The 14,062-nt window shown below is 40.7% G+C and overlaps 1 protein-coding gene across 2 annotated transcripts in view; it reads left to right on the top strand.

Moving 5' to 3' along the window:
* The first annotated feature begins 938 nt into the window (after positions 1 to 938).
* The window catches only part of STK4 (serine/threonine kinase 4), a 79,247-nt gene continuing 66,123 nt past the window's right edge, over positions 939 to 14,062 (top strand). Inside the window, exons 1-3 of one of the 2 annotated variants that reach the window (XR_012491118.1) lie at positions 939 to 1,089; positions 6,138 to 6,218; positions 12,294 to 12,422. Coding sequence is in view for 1 of the 2 variants with exons in the window: in XM_019749730.2 (XP_019605289.1) it covers positions 1,055 to 1,089; positions 6,138 to 6,218; positions 12,294 to 12,422 (245 nt within the window). In the remaining variant the exon portion in view is untranslated. The remainder of the gene's footprint in view (positions 1,090 to 6,137; positions 6,219 to 12,293; positions 12,423 to 14,062) is intronic. The other variant, XM_019749730.2, reaches the window with a different exon arrangement.

Raw genomic sequence — 14,062 nt, 5'->3', positions numbered from 1 at the left:
GGGCGGGGCTGAGGCCTGCGCGAATCAGTGGGCCGCAGCGCCGGGCCCTCGGCGCATGCGCAGTGTGGTGCACACGCTTCGTAAGGGCACTACCCCTTTGGAGCGGCGCTGGGCGCCTTGGTGTGTTGCAACACTATGCGTGAAACAAAGAGAAGTCCCTGCTTTCTTGGCGCTCCCATTCTATTGTATACGAGTGGGACCTGAAAGGCAATTGACTCATCAGCAAGTGAAGAGGATAACCTCAGAATGTTATTAGTGCTATAAGGAAAATAAAACACTACTGCACTAGAAAGGGGCCACGTGGGGACTATTTTAGATAAGGAGGATGGGGAAAGCATTCGAGGGACTAACAGCTGGGACCTGAGAAGATTTAGGCAACGCTGTTGCAGACAGAGGGATAGCAAATGCAAAGGCATTGCCACCTGTACACGTGAATCTTTCTGTTTCTCTTGCAGCCTAACCTTTGTTTATGCTCTTCTCTTGGAATTATTTTTCAAACACTCTCTTGCCTTATCCTGACTCAATCAACTCAAATATCGTATCTGCAAACGTTTCTTGACTACTCCTCCCCTCTTCCACTATGTGGACTTGTTCCCCGGGTTTATCCCTAATGTAGCACTTATCACTCTGAGTATCAGTTTGGTTTTTCTCAAAGACTGAGCCGGCGCTTCTCAAGAAGCCTCAGCATCTCCGTCTGAGAAATGGGGGACCGGGACCGAGGTAGAGAAGGGTTGTGGGCCTGGGGACCGAGTGTTTTGGGCAAAGAGCGTCGCAACGAGACAGCATCATCGAGGCTCGAACCTGACTGGGGGACACAGGGTAGGTGCCTTCTTGACTCCACAGTTCCGGGTCCGCGCCCCGGTTCGCCACATGACTCAGGCCCTCACCACGTGATCTAGGCCGGTTCCTCGCGGCCCTGCCCAGCTCCCCGCGCTTCACACCGCTTCCGGTATGGGCGGAAAGCGGAAGTGTGGGAGGGTCTGCTGGGCGGGCTCAGGGAGGTCCCGGGGGAGGATGGATCAGTGAGCGGGTCTGGGCGGCTGCTGGCAGCGCCATGGAGACCGTGCAGCTGAGGAACCCGCCGCGCCGGTGAGGGGCCACTGGCTGAGAGGAAGGGGGTTGGGGAGGGAAAGGCAGTGGGGAGACACCTGTGTGCGAGCCCCCCGGAGGGGACGGACCTACGGGGCGGGCGATCCGGCTGATGGGGCACCTGCTGAATAGGGGACCTCTGGCGGCTGGTGATCCGACAGAGGGGAGCAGGCGCGGAGGGGGGTAAACGTGGGTCTGGTTAGGGACAGCACTTGCTGTGAGGGGACATCCTCGGGGAAGGGGGGCATCACTGAAGGGAGCAGCTGCTGAGGAAGGCGGGGACAAGTTCGAGAGAGCACCTGCTGAAGACTGGGGCCACTGGGGGAAGGCTATCCTGGGGACTCGCTGGGAAAGGGGGAATGTGGAAGCAGGATGAGAACCTGTGAGGGGTCTAAGGGATGGATCTGGATAAGCAGAGAGGAAAGCTGGGTGGACTTTGTAAGGGAGGGAGTCCCACCCGTGGGGTACAGCGTGGGGAGGATCTGCTGAGCGGAGAGGAAAGCTTTGCTCCTAAGGCAGAAGGTGTGCCGAGAAAAGGTGAAGGTCTAGCAAGGGAAGGGTGTGTGGAGGATAGCATTTAGGAAGATTTTTTGGTAGTGATCCCACTCTAGTATGAATGACAGACGGCATCGTTTCATTCCTGATGTCTGGTGTCTTCCTTTTTTGTTTGTGTGACATCCTTTTCAGCTCTTCAAAACCCGACTTTGGAAGGTAGATAAGGAAATAAGAATGTTTTTAAATGGGCAAATTGAGGCCCAGAGAGTTGAAACACACTCTTGCGTGTTTCCTTTTTCGCTCTAGCAGTGGGTCCTTAGACCCGGGGCCAGACTGTGCCCTTTTCAGGCCGCGATTGTTGTTGTGAATATCACCTCCAGATCCTACAGCTCCCTGGAATTGTTTTAAGTCAAGCTCAGGGAGGTGGCTGAGCCTTGAAAGTCGGAACTCCTGAGTTGGTGGCAGTTGTATCATTGATTTGTTCCATGGACACTAAGCTCTGTGTCACTCTGCCACAGCTGGAGAAAAATAGTTGATACGCAGGGAAGTCATGCTTCTCCGAGGTGCAGGGTAGTTAGTTAGCTTCTCTTTCACAGAGACCTCACTTCCTGCAGCAGAAGGAGCGCTGAAGTAGGAAGTGTTTAGTGTGTGGACTGCAGGGCAATAGAGAGATGAAGGGAAGGGATTGGCAGCCTGGGCTGCACGCTTGGGGTTTGTTTGAAGTGCACAAACATTGCAGAAGGCAAGTAGCTGGTTGGGATGGACTCATAATTCACCCTACTGTAGTGTGCTGAGACTGAAATAATAATGATTATCACACTCACACTGCACTTACTGAATGCCGGACGCTGTTCTCAGTGCTTTCCATGTCTCCTGTTGAACCATATGGAATTGTTGTTATTGACCATTTTTGACCTATAAAAATGGTAATTTCACATGATTCCACTTACATATTTGATCCTCACAACACTCCTACGAGGTGGTTATCTCTGTATCTATATTACCGGTGATAAAACTGAGGCACAGAAAGGTTAGTGATTTGCTGGAGGTCCCACAGTTGGTAAGCAGCAAAACTGGGATTTTAATCCTGGCAGTGTGGTCCAGGGTCTGTGCTCTTAACTGCATGGTTCTGATGCCTCTCTGGAAGTCTCCCTATTTCACAGGGCCTGTGTATGTTAGCAAAGATTTGCTATCGCACCATAGTGAGCCAATTATAAATGTACACTGGTTATATTTCTTAACGAAATAATGTTCATTCTTTCTCTGTGGTTTTGGTTTAATTGAAAAGAGAATTAGATATCTGAGTTTTGTTTCTACCTTTGCCTTGTGTTGTATAATTTTGTGCAAAAGAGTGAACTTTTTTGCTTTTGACACTCATTCCTGTGTCTTTTAGATTTTAAAAAAATGTGTTAAATGTGCAAGAGAAGAGCTATGGCAGGGCCGAATTCTTGAATGATTGGTGCTTTCCTGGCCTCATTACTAGCGGACTCCCTAGTTTGCAGCAACGATAATACAAGTGATAACTTTATCGTCGTTTGTATTACTTTGTTAGGACTGCCATGTCACTTTCACAGACTGGGTGACTTAATAGAAATTTATTTTCTCACGGTTCTGGAGGCTGGAAGTCTGAGCTCAAGGTATCAGCAGGGTTGTTTCTTTTGAGGCCTGTCTCCTTGTTTTGTAGATGGCTGTCTCCTTCCTATGTCTTCACAGGGTCTTCCCTCTGTGTATGTCTGTGTCCTCATCTTTTACAAGGACTCCAGTCATATTGTATTAGAGCTCACTCATATGACCCCATTTTACCTTAATTACTTCTTTAAAGGTCCTATCTCCAAATACAGTCACATTCTGAGGTACTGGGAGTTAGGACTTCAGCATGTGAATTTAAAGGGGTTGGGGAACACATTCATTTTATTACCATTAAAAGAACTTCATCAATTTATCTTATGTATTTGTTGTAACCCGTGTCAAATTCTGTGTGGAAAGAGGGATAGGTATACATAAATAAAATGCGCCTTACCAGAGTTCTAAGGTGAGAGAAGGAAGTTTGAGATGTAGCCAAACCTGTGAGTGACGACTTCATACATACCCTTATTTGTGTTTGGAAAGGTACAGGTGTCTTTTCAGCGGTTCAGCTGGCATGTGTTTCCAGCAAGGGATAGCACTCCCAATGCAGGAAATACTCTTTGTGTTCACAAGTTTGACATTTGTGTGTGACTAAGTGAGTGATGATAGATTAAAGTTTATGGCTTACGTAGGAGCTTATAATTTTTAAAAGTGAGTTGCCATTAGATAATAGTGGGGTGGAAGATGTAGAGTGCATTTCTGGGATGCCGGCCATCCACGTGGTCATCTGACTTAGGAGAGGAGCATTGCCGGTATTTGGTCCAAGCGTTGGCCAGGTCTTTCCGTTTATGAGCAGGCAAAGAAACTACTTAGGACCTGGGAAAAGTCCCAGCCAAGAGAGCTGAATCGTCAGATTCTGGCTGTCAATGGCTATAGTGCTTCTTCCATGAAGACTCATGTTATAAAATATCACTAAGTCACTTATTGAAAGATTTTTCTTAGAAATCTTATTTGTTGATAATCCAGTAATACTTTTTAGGGTATCATTCTCTTTTATTTTGAAAATCCACAAAGATTGCTGATAAAGGTTTCTGATTCCCATCATTATATTTGTTAATCCATTTAGCGAATACTTATTGGCCAATCTCTGGGTTAGCAGGCACCAGAGATAAAAAGATCCCTTAAGCCCGGACCAAAAACAAATGAAAAAGCACTTAGATTGTTTTAAAGAAGTATCGGAGCAGCCATAGAGTTTGACTTGTCAAAATATTATCAGAGGCTTGCAGCTGTCTCTCTCATGGCAGTGGCAGTTTCCTTTGTTACGCTGTGGTCTCCGTGTAATTGAAATAGTGAGTTTTGTTTTTTGTAAACCACAAAGTCAACACTTGGAAGGAACACATTTGGTCTTTCTTTATATAAGCTGTTTATAAAACTTTAATTATACTTGAGGAATGTGTATTGTCCATTGTTTATATAGTTATAAATTCAGTGCTTCACCAAAAAGGAAAAAAAAAACCTGATTTATGGGATGTCCTTCTAACTCCTGAGTTCATAGAAATTTCACTTCTGAAGTTGAAGAGTAGTTTCACTTCAACCCTTTTTGTTTTGAAGCTGGGAGTTTTTATGATGTCATTGGAATTTAATTTTTAGGACCTTTTAATTTTGAAAGGTCAGCGTAGTCGTTTTGTTATGTTAATTTTCACGTTATACCAGTTATTGACATGGAGCAATTCTCCATTTCTCTAGTACATAGTCTTTAATATTTAGAAAGCTCTGTAAGATTGTCTATTTGAAATCAGCGTTTATTGGTATATACACTTGATGGGTTTAGAGTTTTGTTTTTGTCTTCTGGTTTTGCTATTTTCTCTAGGAAGGTACACATTTGTGTGTGTGTCTGTGTGTTTTTTAAATTCAGATGTTTTTTTTTAAATTGGTATTGTTCAACTAGTTTAAACCTTTTTCTTTACAAAGAAATCTCCAGTGTGACTACTTCCATATTTCACCATTTCCTGAGCACTTTTCTTTGTTGTCCTTTGTAGTTTCAGGAAGCCATTGTGTAGAAGATACATTCAAATATTTTTTAGCAGCTCCTTCTTTAAACCCATTAATAATTTTCAAAGGTCTCGGAGTTTTAAAAATATATTGTTAGTTTATAACCTCCCATGTTTGTTATCATTGTCTAGCGTAGTCAGAAAAAATCTGAATTATCTAGAAGGTTGTAAGCAGCCATATATCTTTGATTTTTGGGATTAGTCAGAGATACGTGGCTGCTTGTGGGAGAGTCTTAGTGATACTATTTGAAACTCCCAGCTGCCTACTTATTTTTCACTTTTGATCACGTTTAGCATATACTTCCCACTTCCTGTTTCTGTGATACCTATAGAATCTCGGTGTTTTGACCCAATTACCAAAACCTTGCTCATGGAGAGCAAGGGTCTTCTCTGTCTTCCTTGGCCTCCAGTTTAAGACTGTGTTTCAATTCATAGTTAACTTTACATTAAACCTCTTTTCTGAAGAGATAGTTAGACCATTTTCATTCATAGAATCTCAAGATTTAAATGGATTTTAAAGGTTACATTTAATGCTTGAATCCACTCTACGGCATTTCAGCCACATGATTCACTTTCTGTTTAAATACTCCAGTGACGGGGATCTAGGGACTTCTTAAGGCATGTAAACCATTTTAGAACTATTTTTATTGTTAGAAAATTCTTACATCTGTTGAACTGAAGCTTGCCTCTTATGGCTGGCTGTCTACCGTCGGGTTCCAATGTTGCTCATCAGAGTGACCCAGGACACATGTAATACTTCATAGGACAACCCTTCAGCTTCGCTTAAAAGTCTCTTAGCTTACTTTTGTTGTTGTTTACTAGGGAAGACTTTGTAGAGATATTCCTAAGATGCTAATTTTAAAATAAGCAATGTATTTTGTGTTCTAGTTGCTAGCAAGTAAAATGTAATTTTTGTTTATATTTCTTCATTCACAGGCAGCTGAAAAAGTTGGATGAAGATAGTTTAACTAAACAACCAGAAGAGGTGTTTGATGTCTTAGAGAAACTTGGAGAAGGGTGAGTGTACATAAAATATAGGTAGACCAGTAGGCCCCAGTCTTTTCCACCTGCCATACTAGAAGGCTATGAGTATGAACCTTTCTCATGGCAATAATTTGCTAACCTAGGAAAGGAAAGGGGAATATTGCATATCAGCATTGCTCTGGGTGGGGTGGAAGGTAAATCTACAGCTTGAAATGCCCTTTCTCTCTCACAGTCACTATTATAGACAGATTTAGTGATTCCTCGTCTTTTTAACAACTGAGGATATCTATTGTTTTCCTCTTGTAAAAACCATGGTTTGCATATTTTTTTTCTATTTAACAGCACTAATTAGTTTATAATTTTAAATTTTTATTAGTCAGACATTTTCATTTGCAGTCCCTAGCTTCTGATTGATATGCAGTAAGTGTGGTTTCAATAAAAAAAAAAAAAAACAGTGGGATGCAGCGTTTTAGTTAGTTAGTACAACATTTTGAAATATAGTAAATAAATCAAAGACTATTACCATGTTTCCTGGAAAATAAAACCGGGTCTTATGTTAATTTTTGCTCCAAAAGACACATTAGGGCTTATGTTCAGGGGATGTCATTCTGAAAAATCATGCTAGGGCTCGTTTTCCGGTCAGGTCTTATTTTTGGGGAAACACAGTACTACATTCATAGCTTCTTAAGAAATCCAAAATCCCAGGCTGGGAAAAAGTAGACTTTTTTTTTTTTTTTTTTTTTTTACCCCGCCCCCCCAGTAGACTTCTTGAAACACAGATTTGTGAATGAGTTTATAAAGTATTAATTAAATGATGTTAAGTAATAACCAGTGGCCATCACTGACTTTCATGGTGCAATAAAGGTTACATCATAATTTTTTGTACTTTTACATATCCTTTTAATTTAATCCCTGTGTGTTTATTTATTCTTCTGTAATAACTGGGACATTAAAATATTAGGGATACTCTTTCTTAAGTTTTTGTTGTTAATTTTTGAATAGGTAATCAATTCATATTCAGAATTTTAAAAAGCATAAAAGTACATACAATGAAAAAATCTGCCCCCTACCTCTACCTCTTAGCCACCCAGAAACAACCAGTATAACAGGTTTTTATCCTTCAGAGATAGTTTGCATACATCAGCAAATTGTGTGGGTGTGCGTGTGTGTGTATGTGTATTTTTTTAATCTCTTGGGAGTACTTCTGGTTCAAGAGAAGACCTGAAATATTAACTTTAAAAAATGTCTATTGTCTAGTTATTATATGCTCTTTAAAATCAGGTCTTATATGTCATTGGATTATTTTGGGGTGTAGTATCCTTTATGCCTAATACAGATCAATAATAATGTTAAACCCAGTCCTGGATTACATGGAATAGGTTTTTTTCATGGATTACCTCCTTGGGAACAACATTAGTCATCATCTTTTTGTAAGTTGGAAAAATACTCTTTGGAGTCAAGCAAGACATCCAGCAGAGAGGGGAAGTAAAAGACGACACCATCTGTGCTGCTTAAAAACAACTGCAAGATGAATCTGAAGACTGCAAGTTGATTTGGCATCATTAAAGGTATGGGAAGGCGACCGTCCCTCTACACCTCTTGCCTGCCATTTTCAGCTCTAGCTTGGGATCCTTGCTGTTTTCCTCTAGGATATGAGTCTAAAGCCCTAAATCTTACAATTCTCACAGGTCACACTTTGAATAAGACAGAGAGTGGTAGACATCACTGACTATGAAACTAAACTTGTTTCTTTCATGTCTTAATAGAAATGTGTTACAGTAGAAAAGGCATTGACTCTGAAGTCAGGCAGACTTGCGTTAAAGCCCTTGCTCTAATGTTTATTAGTCATAATAAGCGATTAAGCTTGAGCAAATTGCTTAATATTTTGAAGCTTCACAAGCCTCAGCTATAAAATGGGGATATTAGGATCTCCCTCGTAGGGTTATGTCAAGTATTACATGAGATAATGGGGGTGAAGTACTTAGTACAGTGCTTGTCACATAGTAAGTGCTCAGTAAGTGGCAACTTTTTATTAATTTTTAACTATCAACTGAAGCATTTTTTTTCAGACCTCATGTCAAATCAAAATTAAATCTTAAGTCTTCAGGTTTGTTTAGGTATTCTTGAAGGGAGCTCTGTTTGGGTTGATTGGATTTGGGGAATGTCAAAAGAAAACTACAGACTGTATCAGGATATATAATAATATAAGGAAAAATGAAGCTAATTTGATTATTTTTAATTGTGTTTTAGATCTATGGATATCTTCATCTGTGGAAATTTCCCTATAAAGATACGACCAGCAAGAAAACACTTCATATCTTTCTTCCCATGTTATTACCATACTGTTCTTTTAAGGGATGCCACAAATGCTTGGATTTCTATCATCATGGTTGAATGAAACTGAACAAGCCTCATTGAGCAAAATCCTGAAGGAAGACCTTCACTGCACTTACTTTCTAAACACAAACTGCCATGCCATCCTTAAATTGTTCTGGAAAATGAGTGGACTGTGAACTCTCACTGACTTATACCTTGTGAAATGAGCTCTGGCTGAAGGACTGGATTGGATTCTAGAGGCTGCAGTCATTCTGCATTTTCAGGAGATTGTGTGGATCCGTGGAAGAGTAGAGCCAAAGCTCCAGACCAGGATGATTGGACAGCACTTGGAAAGTGTTTTGAGTTAGAACCTAGTGCCTTTTTCCTTCTATTGTGCTTAAGGTTTTACACATTGACTCGCATAAGTGTTTATCATAGGATAATAACAAAAATACCGTGGTTTCATAGCTGGCGAGTAGTAATGTTAAGACTAGTACCTGCTTCGTTTGCCCTCAGATACTATTTCTGTTTTTCTATATTGATTCTTGCCTTGTACGGCTCGTGGGAGACACCTACTTCCCCATCATCTTGGGTCTCTGCCAGTTAAAATTCATAGAGTCACTTAGTTTTTATGGTAGGGAATCAGGTCCTAAGGAGCACAATTGCCGAAGCCTTGTGAATCCTCTCTAGACTCCTGTGAGTGCAGTAGGTGGAATCATGAATCTTCATTGCTCATAGGAGCTATCAGAGTTTTCTTTGCTATCAAGATAGCGGAAGGAGGCATGGAGAGTATTCTGGTCAAGATTGCTGAGTGAGTGCATGCAGAGACCTCTCCTTTCCATTTCAAATACATAAGAATAATGAATGAAAATTAATTTTTTTAAATACAAAGTTACATGGCCAGCTATGGACCAGGGATAGGAAAATGGTCTGTTACAATAAGATGAGGGTACAGCATGTTGGTCCCTGTCAGGAGATTGCAGGTGGGTTTCCTATATGAAGTTGTGGGCTGGGATGAGGCTCCACATCTATGAACCGAAGTTGAAATACATTTGCCTGATCACCACTAAGAAGTATCATTTGCCTGTGGCCTGGGGCAAAGGGGAGGTGCTCGTCTGACGCCTGGACTGCATTCAGGTGTGGTATCTTGAGGGGCAAAACCCCCAGACTCCTACTACGAGATCTGGTTTCAGTTGTATGCGTACAGCTTAGCTGACTGGGCTGAGAGAACCATGAAACCATCATGACATCATGGGATGCTCATGACAGGGAGCTTTATGTAGAGGAAAAGAATGCAAGACGAAAGGAGATCCACTGCCACGAGGTCAGCAGCAGACCTAACAAATTGGAGAATGCACACCCAGGCAGCAGAAATAATGGGGCAAGCTGAAAAGGAATTTAACATTTGTGTTTGTTTATGATTTTCAAAAACATAAAAGGAGGGAATAACATCCTTACAAGAAGAACACCATATTATTAAGATGAAGTTAATAGGAAAATTGACAACGAAAACTACAACTATTAAGAAGTTCTCAAAGCCCATTGAATTGGATCAACAGTAAACTAAACAAGCTGAAAAGAGAATTTGTGAATTGAAAGATAGAAATGAGACCGGTCACAAAATACATGACAGAGAAATACAGTGTTGGAAACCAGGAAGACAGCATGGATTGAGTAGGCGCAATACAGGTCCGATGGGAATTCTAGAAGGAGATATTAGAAGAGATAGGAAATAAAGAGATAATGCTGAGAATTTTCCAGACTTGAAGAAAGACGTGCCTTCAGATTGCAGTTTATGAAGTACTAAATAAATCGAATCCTAGTTAAATTATAGTAAAAGTGTAGAATGGGAAGGGTAAAGTGGAAATCTTAAAAGCTACACAAAGGGAGATTACCTATGAAAAATGATAATCTGATGAAAGCTTACTTCTGAGCAACGGTAGAAGCTGGAAAACTGCAGTAAAAATGCTGAGGAAAAGATTTTGTCAAAGAAGAATTCTATATCCAGCAAAATTCATTCCGGGATGAAAATAAAATAAAGACATTTTCGCACGTGTGGGAATTAGTGCATCAAGAATAACTTTGGATGAAAGAGACAATACCCAAGTGACAGTGGCTAACCAATAAGGGCATTTAGTAACAATAAAGGTGGTTTGAGAGACTCCAGAAAGGTTATTTGGCTTGATGATGGCTTAGCATTTGTGTAATTCTCAGAGTCTCAAGATGGGTGCCTTAGTTTCAAGTGTCATGCTTCACATAACAGTAACCAAAGCAGGAAAGGAAGTGGCAGGTATACTTCTCTGTTATCTGGGAAGAACGTCTTTCCCAGAAACCCTTCAGCAGAATTCCCCTCAAATTTCATTGGCTAGAACAGCTTACAGTTAGTTCAGTCACTGGCAGAAGGCAACAGGATAGGATTGCTGTGGCTGGCTTAGACCCCCCATGCTTTATCCCCCGGGACCAAGTTTTTGCCGCCCTAACAAATCAGAGGGTTATCTTAGCAAGGAAGAAGGAACAGTGCCTGGGTTTTCCACACATAGTCAGCAGTTGCCTTTCTCTGGCAAGAAAAAAGTGTTTTGAAACATTTAAGAATCATTATACTAGTTTTGCCAATATAAAGAATTGTGATGCTGTAGAAATTTTTCATGTGCTCTGCGTAGACTTTTCAAAAACGTTTTGTTATTTTCACATCGAAATGATTCTTGAGCATCATTTTGGCAGCTAGAGCACTCAGCTACTTTGCTACATTAAGTAGCACTGTTATTTTAATTTCGTATTTAATTTCGAAGAAACAGGTGTGTTTGGCAAACATGAAAGACAGTTTATTCATTTCTATTTCACTGACAGCCATCCAAGATTTCAATAAAGATACAGTCTGTGTAAGATGATGATATCTCATTTGACCATCGCAATTGTCTTACAGTTTGTATTGTCATTTTGCAGATGAGAAAATTGAGGCACAGCAGCGTTAATAATACATCTGTAAATGACAGCTAATCTGCAGTCATGGCAGGACTCAAACCCCAGGTCTTTAGATTCTAAATCTAATGCTCTTTCAGCCCCAAAATTGAATGGATACATATGCTCTTTATTTATTTTGATAATAAACTCTTACGGGAAGATAAAGTAAAAGGCAAAAAGAATTTGTATGTGTTCTGTTCACTTGATACTAGCATTTACAGGGGCTTAGATTTTTCATTTGTTTCCATAATATTTTAAGTATTGCGAGTAAGAGGAGCAAGGACTGAAAGACCTTGTGGGACTAGAATGAATGCAAGAAAACAAAGACCTCCACTTTTGTGCCCCAGTAAGGATACGGAGAGAGCACAGGCTTTGTATGTAGACACACCTGGATTCAAATCCTGGACTGACCACTTACTTATTACTTCTGTGGCCCTTGGGCAAGTCATGTGACCTCTCTGAGCCTTTTCGCATTTCCCTGTGAAAGAAGGGTAATGAGCCCTTCATTGTGTTTTGTGAGGATGAACTGAGATGCAGTTTCTGGCAGACCTCAGGTATGCAGTGCATGGTAGCTACTATGATACTGATTTTTATTTCATACTAACATACTCAGTACAATTTAAATATGAGGTTTTTAAGATGCCATGTTGTGGTTCTCTTAATGACAGTTTTTTTCCAAAAGTACTTTAGCTATCTCAGTTTTGCAAGTGTAGCTAAGTATATATGTATGAGGCACTTCGGGATATCAGAACTGTGAGTTGCTTGTGTTTTTACAACTTTATCTCTTGGCTTGCATTGACTTTATAAATGTTCTCCTTCCCCCAATTATAGGTCCTATGGCAGTGTATACAAAGCTATTCATAAAGAGACCGGTCAGATTGTGGCTATTAAGCAAGTTCCTGTGGAATCAGACCTGCAGGAGATAATCAAAGAAATCTCTATAATGCAGCAATGTGACAGGTAAAGGCATGTAGTGTTCCTTTGGGGAGAACATGGGTTTGAATTTGCTGTGATTATTTAGAGTTGGACGCCTCGAGTTGCATTTACTTACATATTTCATAGAAGGGAGAGTTTAGTGGAATCACTATGCATGTTCTTTTCAGAAAAAAAGCATGATGAAAAAGTTTGTGTTTTAGTAGCTAAACTTTTACAGTTTCTATTTCTGTATAGCTTTTTGTTTTGTTTTGTTTTTAATAAGCCCTTTTCAAAAGTAGGAAGAAGAGGCAGAAAGTGGTTGGTGCTGGCTTTTTTTTTTTTGATAATGATCTCTTACTTCCTATTGAGAAAACATTTCTACAGAGACAGCTAAGAAGAGGTAATTCAAATGCTTTTAGCTTTAGAAACCTTCGAATATCCAATAGATCTGTAAAAAGAGAATAGTTACTTAGGTATTACTGTTCGTTCACATTTTAAAGAAATTATTCAAGCTAAGAGTAGTTAAGTATTTTAGTTTTGAGGAACTAAGATTTGTCAAATGCTGTAGCAGGAAGTCAGGCCAGCAGGCGACCGCAGAAAAGCACGTGGTTTGCTCTGAAATTCTGTGACAACATGGGTGGTCAGTGATGAAGCAGGCTTCCCCAGTGCCATTTAGATTTGAGAACATTTAATGGCAGCTCTGGGAAGTTGAAAGGAGAATGAGAAAATCTAGCATGTGAAGCTGCATTCATTCTTCTGAAGCTCTTTTGGTCAGCCGACGAAGTTAGTACCTCCTATTTGTAAAGCTTCAACATTAAGGCAGGTGGGGCTACCTACGAGGAATGTGCTCAGGAGCCCTGGGGCCTCACACACTGAATGCAGGCATGTTTTTCTCCCTCCCTCCCTCCCTCTCTTTCGTTTTCTGTAAGTTGGTGGTTGCTCTCAATGTGGTAAAACTCCCGTATTTCATGATTGGATTGACCGGAGGAAGGTAGCACTGTTTCTTTTTCCTCATTCATAAGATACCTTATGGAAGCTCTTTCCAGTTGGCAGATTGAGACTTTGCCACTTTTGAGAGACTGCACAGGAGCTGTGTTCCAAGCAGGGCATACAAATGTCTGTAATTAACAAAGAGGAATTTTGAAGAGTCTACTTGTGCTAAGTACTCCAAGGAATACAGAGAAATACGGGGCTGAGTTCTGGTCCTCTGCGAGTCTATACCTAGAACTGATTGGGCAGGCCAGGAAAATGTTGCTGACGATATGAGATGTATAGAACATATTCCAACAGGAAGTACCTGACAGTAATCGCCTCGTAGAGGCCATAATATTACAGGAATTTAAGGATGGGAGAGCAAGTGTGGTGATGTGTACCTTAAAAGACTTACTCATCCATTTCTTCATTAATATTCATTTTGTGTGGGGTTTTTTTCTTGCTGTCTTTGTCATTGGCATGTTTCCCAAGGGTGAAGGAGCTTCAAATTCCGAGTTAATGAAGCTGAGTTGGTTTTAGCATCTTCAGTTGTGCAACATTATTTAGCCCTGATAACAATCTAGTCAGAAGCTGGTAGCTCTCAGATGGCAGATTATGTCATTTCAATGGGATGTTTGACTTTTCTCTGTTTAGTTATCTCTCTTCAGGCTTGAGCCCCCAAGTTTTTCTTTATAATAGATTGTAGTGTTTTT

The sequence above is a fragment of the Rhinolophus sinicus genome, linkage group LG13 (assembly GCF_036562045.2).
Source record: "Rhinolophus sinicus isolate RSC01 linkage group LG13, ASM3656204v1, whole genome shotgun sequence".
Taxonomy (NCBI): domain Eukaryota; kingdom Metazoa; phylum Chordata; class Mammalia; order Chiroptera; family Rhinolophidae; genus Rhinolophus; species Rhinolophus sinicus.
Note: the sequence above shows the minus strand (reverse complement) of the source record. Positions and strands in the feature narration are given on the sequence as shown.